The 9,972-nt window shown below is 46.3% G+C and overlaps 1 protein-coding gene across 1 annotated transcript in view; it reads left to right on the top strand.

Annotated features, from left to right (window-relative positions):
* Positions 1-9,972, top strand: part of LOC311241451 (gamma-aminobutyric acid receptor subunit alpha-5-like) — a gene marked incomplete at its 3' end in the record, with an annotated part of 157,137 nt that overhangs the window by 98,264 nt on the left and 48,901 nt on the right. Inside the window, exon 5 of the mRNA XM_084330287.1 lies at positions 7,002-7,145. Within this exon, the coding sequence (XP_084186413.1) occupies positions 7,002-7,145 (144 nt within the window). The remainder of the gene's footprint in view (positions 1-7,001; positions 7,146-9,972) is intronic.

Here is a 9,972-nt window from a genome sequence, read left to right as displayed (position 1 = left end):
CCTCCTTGAGTCTCTCTCTCTCCCTCCCCTCCTCGAGTCTCTCTCCCTCCCTCCTCGAGTCTCTCTCCCTCTCCTCAAATCTCTCTCCCTCCCCTCCTCAAGTCTCTCTCCCTCCCCTCCTCGAGTCTCTCTCCCTCCCCTCCTCAAGTCTCTCTCCCTCCCCTCCTCAAGTCTCTCTCCCTCCCCTCCTCGAGTCTCTCTCTCTCATCCCCTCCTTGAGTCTCTCTCTCTCCTCCCCTCCTCAAGTCTCTCTCTCTCCTCCCCTCCTCGAGTCTCTCTCTCTCCCCTCCTCGAGTCTCTCTCTCTCCTCCCCTCCTCGAGACTCTCTCTCCCCTCCCCTCCTTGAGTCTCTCTCTCTCCTCCCCTCCTCGAGTCTCTCTCTCCTCCCCTCCTCGAGTCTCTCTCTCCCTCCCCTCCTCGAGACTCTCTCTCTCCTCCCCTCCTCGAGTCTCTCTCCCTCCTCCCCTCCTCGAGTATCTCTCTCTCCTCCCCTCCTTGAGTCTCTCTCTCTCCTCCCCTCCTCGAGACTCTCTCTCTCCTCCCCTCCTCGAGTCTCTCTCTCCCTCCCCTCCTCGAGACTCTCTCTCTCCTCCCCTCCTCGAGTCTCTCTCTCTCCTCCCCTCCTCGAGTCTCTCTCCCTCCTCCCCTCCTCGAGTATCTCTCTCTCCTCCCCTCCTCGAGTCTCTCTCTCTCCTCCCCTCCTCGAGTCTCTCTCTCTCCTCCCCTCCTCGAGTCTCTCTCTCCCTCCCCTCCTCGAGACTCTCTCTCCCTCCCCTCCTCAAGTCTCTCTCCTCCCTCCTCGAGTCTCTCTCTCTCCTCCTCGAGTCTCTCTCTCCCTCCCCTCCTCGAGACTCTCTCTCTCCTCCCCTCCTCGAGTCTCTCTCTCTCCTCCCCTCCTCGAGTCTCTCTCCCTCACCTCCTCGAGTTTCTCTCCTCCTCGAGTCTCTCCTTCTCCCCTGTAATTATGTGTTGTACTTTGAGGTAAAATAAATGTTAAATGAAAGGAAACATTCAGAATAGACTCTGTAACCTCTTGAGCACCTCGCTCTGCAGACTCATGACGGCATCGTCCTCCTCCCTTGCATCTTTCAGACCTTTTCAGATCTTTTTTTGTATTTTTTTATTGTGGCTTTGGCTTTCATCTCTCACAATCTAGTGATCTATTTTGTATACCTCTGTCTCTTCATGTTGTACACACATAGACACACACACACACACACACAAACACAAACACACAAACACACACGCACACAGAGCTTCAGAATCCATTCAATATCTCCTCCATCTTCGCCCCCTTTTCCTTTTGTCCTTGTGGCTAGATGGCGTGTTGTTGTCGTCGCTAGGCTTGTGCTGCAGCTAAACACCCTCAACGAGTGTTCGCTTCATTTGCGGGACCCGTCCTCGATTATCTTCAAGTCTACAGCATAATGGGCCCCGTCTTGAGAGTTGATGCAACGTCTGCTTAACACAATCTCATGTCACTTACTGTGTAAATTACGCATACAGTACTTGTCATGTAGCTCATATTCTGATCACATTGAATAATTATGAGAAAGCGACATAATTATATAGTTATTCAAGATTCAAGACCCCCCCCCGTTTCCATCAGGGGGGTCAACGTGGACATGGTTGAGGATTACAAATACCTCGGAGTACACATCGACAACAAACTGAACGGGTCAAAACACGCAGAGGCACTCTACAAGAAGGGCCAGAGCCACCTCTACTTCCTCCGAAGGCTGAGATCCTTCAACATCTGTACAAGGATGTTGAGGATGTTCTACGAGTTGGTGGCGGCGGGCGCCTTCTTGTACGCTGTGACCTGCTGGGGCAGCGGACTGAGAGCGGGGCACACAAACAGGCTGGAAAAGCTGGTCAGGAAGGCCAGTAATGTGGTGGGGGTGGAGCTGGACTCTCTGGCGGTGGTGTCAGAGAGGAGGAGCCTTGCTAAGCTCCACGCCATCATGGACAACCCCTCCCATACACTACACACAGACTTGGCTGATAGAAGGAGCACGTTCAGTGTTAGACTCCCAAAATGCAACACTGAACGGCACAGGAAGTCATTCATTCCGACAGCCATCAGACTTTATAACGCATCACTGTGCCAAACTGCATCATTGAGCACAGGGTGACATTGAGTACAGTCTGGCATAATCTTCCTGAACTTTTACTTTTAAATCGATATTTATAAATGTTACACTTAGTATTGTACATTTTACTGTATATTTCTGTATATTTTTGGCTGTATATTTAATATTTTAGAATGTATATACATATCATAATGTATATCCCGGACCTTATTTTATTCTTTATTCTTACTTTTATTCTTATTCGTGACTTTTGGTTTTGTCTACCTAAATGTTTACTGTTTACTGTGAGCGATCTGTACTGCTGAATTTCCCTCGGGATGAATAAAGTATTTCTATTCTATTCTATTCTATTCTATTCACAATTGCACTTATTATGGTTCTTCAGTGTGAGGGTTGAGCAGAGTGTTGGACTGTGTTTCCCCTCGTCCTTCTTCTTCTTCTTCTTCTTCTTCTTCTTCTTCTTCTTCTTCTTCTTCTTCTTCTTCTTCTTCTTCTTCTTCTTCTTCTTCTTCTTCTTCTTCTTCTTCTTCTTCTTCTTCTTCTTCTTCTTCTTCTTCTTCTTCTTCTTCTTCTTCTTTGTTTCATTTTAAGCAGGGGAACTCAAACGTCTTAGTTTTTACATTACATACATTATAACATTAAATTAAATGTAAAATGTATTAAATGTAAAGAATCTTTGAATATATAATATTATGTTTTTTGAAAAAACAAAGAAGTTCCAGGCACTCTTTATATATATATATAAAAGCTTTAATAAGTTGCTTAGTTCATAATAGAACAATAAAAAAACACCAACATGTTTCGGCCTCTCTATCGGCCTTCTTCAGCGCATTCAAACAAACAAAATATAATATTATGTATTTATTTATAAATACGTACATATATTAGTTATTTGTAATATGTACATATTGTACATTTAGGTAAATATGTCAATATATCACTCATGGCTATAACATAACTTACAATATGTACCTTTTTACTGTGGTTGATAAGTACTTTATTTACATATTTTAAGCGAGATCTGGCTGGTTTGTAACATGCAACACAATGTGACTTCTCAGCTATATGGTGTGTGAACGCCTCACTGTGTGAAGTACAACACAATGTGACTTCTCAGCTATATGGTGTGTGAACGCCTCACTGTGTGAAGTACAACACAATGTGACTTCTCAGCTATATGGTGTGTGAACGCCTCACTGTGTGAAGTACAACACAATGTGACTTCTCAGCTATATGGTGTGTGAACGCCTCACTGTGTGAAGTACAACACAATGTGACTTCTCAGCTATATGGTGTGTGAACGCCTCACTGTGTGAAGTACAACACAATGTGACTTCTCAGCTATATGGTGTGTGAACGCCTCACTGTGTGAAGTACAACACAATGTGACTTCTCAGCTATATGGTGTGTGAACGCCTCACTGTGTGAAGTACAACACAAAACCATGCTGCTTTCAACTGCACTGACGTGGCTATAACAAAGGACTTCTGGGCGGTCGGGTGGCGTAGCGGAGATTGTGCTCGTCACCAATGCAAGAGGCTGCCGTCTCGACTCCCAGAGTCAGCATTGCCTGCGGCTTGGGCTGATCGTCATACTAACTCGTTTGGCTGAGTTAGCGGGAGGGTAGTCGTGGGTGGTAATCTGGCGTTGTGGACAGCGACGCCTACAGGTCAGGTCTGGGCGCCTGCTCAGGCGAAAGTGGTGAAGGCAGCGTGACCTCCCACGTGTTACACTTCACCAATGAGAGTCCTCGCTGCCAGGTGAGAAGAGAGCCACTGGCTGTCTCCGCATGTGTCGGAGGAAGCATGTGGTAGACTTCAGGGTTCCCTTGTACCGACAGTAGGGGGAACATGCGCACAACAACCAGGTAGGGGAGGGGGGGAAATTGGCATAGCGACTAAATTGGGATGGGGAGAAAAAAGCATAGAAAATCAGGCGGAGAAAAAGAGGAGAAAAAAAATAAAAACAGGACTTCTCCCTGATTAAATTATATTTGATTAAATGATGTACTGTAAGTGTTCTTTCTAATATTTGAGAGACAAACTTTAACATGTAAGGTGTCAAATTGGGACTGTATAATAATAATAATAATAATTCATTTAGCATATAGCGCTTTTCAAAGACCCAAAGTCGCTGACAATAGGCAAAACAAAAAACGAAGGTTATCCTATAACCCTAGTTATATGATTAGCGTAGCTGTCTGCTTCGCACTATGGGATACACTCAGCGCCTAATGCGCGTCAACTGAAAACTTCTCACATGCACCTTTCATCTGCCTGACCACACCCACCTCCGGCCAGCATATATATATATATATATATTCCGCTGCTATAGACGTCGCTCTTTTATTTTGAAACCCCCCAGAAAGGAAGTCATTGCTCTCGTTATTTACTGTCCGCCAGGTTCTGTGTTTGTTGGTTAGCTCCGTTAGCTAGCAGCCTATGAAGACCAGCCATTGGAATACTGTTTTCTAAATTGGGGAGGCTTTTAATCGTCAAGGTAAGAGGATTTTAAGTCATGGTATCCATAAACTTCAATCGGTTCGGATCCTTTGAATGAATGAGAATGTCAACAAACACGGCTTCACGTAGAAATCACTGACTGCGCCCAGAGACGAGTGCTTAGGCAAAAAATAGTTCAGAGTATATTTGCTTAGAAAACGTAATTGTCGAATTCAATTAATTTGTATTTCTCCACGTGGTAAATACACAGGTCACAACATGTTTACAGGAACGTTTTGGAGTTGTATTTGGAGTGTATTTCGTGACTGTAGGGCACTGTAGGGAACGTCAGGCTCTAACTCTGCCCCACTTCCAGTGATGAAGCTAAGCTACGCTAATGGAGCGACTGTTCCCTAAGCCTAATGCATGCACAGAGACAAAAAAGGTATGTATCTTCTTGTCTAACTCCAGGGAAGATGTTAAATAAGCTAATTTCCCAAAATGTTGGAGTTTTCCTATAAAGGAAAACTCCAACATTTTGGGACATTTGCAAATTTTGCCATCTACCCTGGAGTTAGACAAGAAGATACATACCTTTTTCTTCTCTGTGCATGCAGTACGAGTAGGAAGACGTGCACCGTTAGCCTAGCTTAGCGTCAGTCACTGGAAGTAGGTTCCTCCATTAGCCTAGTTCCCAACGTCTTACTACTCCTACTGCATGCACAGAGAAGAAAAAGGTATGTATCTGCTTGTCTAACTCCAGGGTAGATGGCAAATAAGCTAATTTCCCAAAATGTTGGAGTTTTCCTTTAAACAGCAGACTGGCTTCACTAGGGCGGGATCCACAAAGAATGGATTGCACGGTGCTAATTGCACCCTTACTTACCTGCACAGTGATTGATTGATTGAAAGTTGTATTAACAGCTCAATACACACAATTGTTAAGGGGATGCAGACCAGAGAAAGACTTTTGTCTTCTTTACATCAGGGTCCCCCATTTTCAATTCATAATGAATTTTAAGTAAGGGTGCAATTAGCACCTTCCATTCTTTGTGGATCCCGCCCTAGTGAAGCCAGTCTGCTGTTCGCTCGCTTCGTGTAATAAAAAGAAAGAGTCATCCTTACGATGCAACAACCCTATATCACCACGCCCCTGTATGAAATACACACCACAGGACAGCACGTCACTGTCTCAAAACACGGTTGTGGAAAGGACACGCAGGTGCGAAGACTGGGGCTTGCACCAGGAGGCAAATGCACTGATGACTACCATCTACATAATATGACAGATATGGGCCGCTAGTATAGTTTAAAACTCTGGGAGAGGTGTTTTTGTCCAACAGCTAGGCTAGCTTCCGCTATCCGCTTCTTGTGCTAAGCTAGGCTAGCTTGCAGCCGGATAGCTTTCTACTAAACACAAAGAGGCAGAGCTGGCGTCTATATTCTTGTCTGACTCTGGAGAAGACAGAAAGCGCATTTCTCATAATGTCGGCGTGTTCCTTTAACAAAACGGCGTGGTTAAGGTTAGGGTTATGGTTTTGGGGGAGAAAGGGTGTCTTCGACGGTAGTGTCAAGGTCCATGTACTACTCGCCCGCCAACGTAGCGCCCCCCAGGTTCGTCTCCTGGCAGACCTATGTGGGGCAGAGGGCCAAACGCAGTGGGCGAAGAACGCTACGGGTGTCTGAGCGTGAGCAACGCGCACAGAGGTTTGTGGGACCAGCGTGACGACGTGATGCATGGGAACGGTTAACAGTGTGTAACAGAATGTGGGCGACAGACACCAGTCGTGAATGGAGAGAGAGAGACACGTCGTGCACACAGCTCTGCTGTTGCAGAATACACATGTTCACCAGAAGCAACTCTAATCCTAATGGCTTCACTGATTAAGTTACCTCCAGGACGACACAATGGGATGTCCTATATGACAAATATATGTATTCCAGCCAAACAACGAAGAATGTTGTTTTGTTCATTGCTACTTTTCTGTCCATTGTACTTCTATATGTTGTCTACATATATGATTATGTTAGGGTAAATGTGATTCTGCACATTTCCCAGGACATTTCCGCTGTGAACGTGCATGCGGAAAATTACCATAGCATAATAGTATACACCAAGTTCAAAGAGCATTGACTTACATTTGATATTGCCAATATGTAGGTTATACATTATAATAAATTAATGGTTTTCTCTCTTTCTCTCCCTCTCTGTCCCTCCATATGTATCTCTTTCTCTTTCTTTCTTTCTTTCGCTCTCTCTCCCTCTATTCTTTATATCTCTCTCTCTATCTCTCTCTCTCCATCTCACTCTCCCTCTCTCTCCCTTTCCCCCCTCTCTCTTTCCCTCTATTTCTTTATCTCTCTTTTTCCCTCTCTTTCTCTCTCTCTCTCCCCCCTCTCTCGCTCTCTCCCCCCCCCCCTCTCTCTCCCCCCTCCCTCTCTCTCTCTCCCGCCCCCTCTCACTCAGATGCCTACCCCATATCAGAGGTAGTTTACACGTGGACCCAGGGAGCAGCCAAGTCGGTGGTGGTGGCGGAGGACGGATCCAGACTAAACCAGTATCACCTGATAGGACAGACCGCTGGAACTGAAGACATACACACCAGCAGAGGTGTGTGTGTGTGTGTGTGTGTGTTTGTGTGTGTGTGTGTGTGTGTGTGTGTGTGTGTGTGTGTGTGTGTGTGTGTGTGTGTGTGTGTGTGTGTGTGTGTGTGTGTGTGTGTGTGTGTGTGTGTGTGTGTGTGTGTGTGTGTGTGTGTGTGTGTGTGTGTGTGTCATTGCTTTTATTTCATATTTAATGTCACTGGTAAATTACACAGAAAGCTTAATTTGGTCAAAAAGCATCATCTAATGGTTTCTGCCGTAGAGTCTTTAGTTACCATGGCAACAACTCATGCAATTCACAGCCTTTTGGCAGAGATGACGATTAATTGAATGCATATCACATTTCACCTCAAGATGCAGTGAATTATAAATTGTACTCAACATAAAGCCGCATCACATTTTCTTATCGAATCACTCCGCATTTTTTTCTCTGAATGTTTTTTTTTTGTATCTTATTTGTTATCGTTAGAGATGTATCCATTCAGAAATACCACAGTACTAATGTCTCCTCATTATATAGAGAGGTATCTCTGGCTATACTAGACTAGGTCAGAAAAGTTTAAAAGACAATATAATAGAATAGAATAGAATACACTTGCAAGTAAAGGGAAAACACAGCTGTTGTGGAGGAGAGGAGCAGAGAGTAGAAGAGAGGAGACTAGACGAGAAAAGAAGATAGTAGAAAAGAGAAGAGGAGAGTAGAAGAGAGGATAGAAGAGTAGAAGAGAGGAGAGGAGAAGAAAAGAGATGAGAGGAGAAGAGAGGAGAGGGAAGGAGAGGAGAAGAGAGGATTGGAGAGGAGAGGCGAGGAAAGGAGAAGAGATGAGAGGAGAAGAGAGAAGAGGATACGAGAAGAGTGGAGAGGAGAGGAGAAGAAAGGAGAGGAGATAAGAGGAGAAGAGAGGAGAGAGGAGAGGAGAATAGATGATTTAGTTCCTTGTTATTATAATCAACATTATAATATGATATACAGCACACTATCAGGTAAGATGATATAGGAGAGAGGAGAGAGAGGGAGGGGTGAGAGGAGGTGAAGAGAGGAGAGAATAGTAGAGTAGCCTATCCCACACACCACCAGCTGTCCAGAGGCCTCGTCAGAGCTGTACAACACTTATCCCCTGCATGCTACACACACACACACACACACACACACACACACACACACACACACACACACACACACACACACACACACACACACACACACACACACACACACACACACACACACACACAGACACACACACAGACACACACACACACACACACATGCACGCACGCACGCACACGCACACACACACACACACACACACACACACACACACACACACACACACACACACACACACACACACACACACACACACACACACACACACACACACACACACACACACACAGGCCCTGAGCCCAAGGGTTAATCCCTCGCCGACCGCCCCATCAGCTTTTGCATAAGAAGATGACATCACAGATCCTCCAGGGATTGATCGGCTGGTCGGCTGGTTGGTGACAGTGAGAGAGTGGATGGGTGTGTGTGTGTGTGTCTGTGTGTGTGTGTTGTAAAAGTGTGTGTGTGTGCGTCTTTGTGTGTGTATGCATCTGCATGTGGATGTGCGTGTGGGTGTGCAGTTGTGCACATATTTGTGCATGTGTGTGTGTGTCATTATATGTGTGTGTGCGTGTGTGTGTGTCTGTGTCAGTATATATATATATATATGTGTGTGTGTCAGTATGTACTGTATGTGTGTGTGTCAGTGTGTGTGTGTGCGTGCGTGTGTGTGTGTGTGTGTGTGTGTGTGTGTGTGTGTGTGTGTGTGTGTGTGTGTGTGTGTGTGTGTGTGTGTGTGTGTGTGTGTGTGTGTGTGTGTGTGTGTGTGTATGTGTGTGTGTGTGTGTGCGTGCGTGCGTGCATGTGTGTGTGTGCGTGCGTGCGTGCGTGCGTGCAGGGGGATTGGCCGTCCTGGCTGTGACACGCGGGGCAGGGAGGGGGGCTGAAAGGCATGCTTAATACCCTTATGTAAAATGGAACTGTAATACACTTCCCCCTCCGCTGTCTGCAGAAGCGTTATTAAAAGTGTGTATTTCCCTCCTCTCTTCATTGTACGCCTGGCCGCTTCTGTTTGCAGGCCGAGTTGCTGGCAGAAGGCCGCCTGGTCCGGTCGGCCGGTCGTTTTACTGACTTCCCGGGGAGAGGGTTGACCGGCCCGGCTGGCTGACTGGTTAGCTAGTCGGTTGAGTGGCTGACTGGAGAGGTCAGCTGACCGCGGGTGACTTGCCGGCTTAACAGACTGTTTGGCTGGTTTGAATGGGTCACTAGCTGGCTGACCGGCTGATTGGCCGTGATGTAGGAATCACGTTTGAACCCCTCAGCCCTGTGCAATCTCCCTTGATCATGGATCAGGACCTAAACCCGTCCGGCTAAGTCTGGGAAGAGCTGGGATGTCATAAGCCAGGGCACCGTCTATCACACCACCGGGGATCACCACCGGGAGCCCTAGCGGTTTGCCACGCTTCCGTGCCGGAGTGCTTAAACAAACTCACGTCGCCCCGGGCAACAAGTATAATTCCAAACAGTGAGCACCGATTTGGCTCATATCGCTTAGCAACAACATTTAGTACCAAGAAGTACAACAGGGTTATGAAAGAGCCTTCAATGTCACAACTTCATGCGACTCTGTCATCAGCGTCTGCTGTCAACACGCGGTCTTGTGTGGCTGTGTGGGAGGGTTGCTCGTATCATTAACCTAACGACTGGCCAAATGATTAAAAAGAAAAAAGGCTTGCTGCCCTTCTTGCGAGCCTGGAAACAAACACAGGCAGTTATTAAAGATGTT

Source organism: Notolepis coatsorum (assembly GCF_963971535.1).
Source record: "Notolepis coatsorum genome assembly, chromosome: 1".
Lineage (NCBI taxonomy): Eukaryota > Metazoa > Chordata > Actinopteri > Aulopiformes > Paralepididae > Notolepis > Notolepis coatsorum.
The sequence above is the reverse complement of the archived record's forward strand: the minus strand, read 5'-3'. Positions and strand labels throughout refer to the sequence as shown.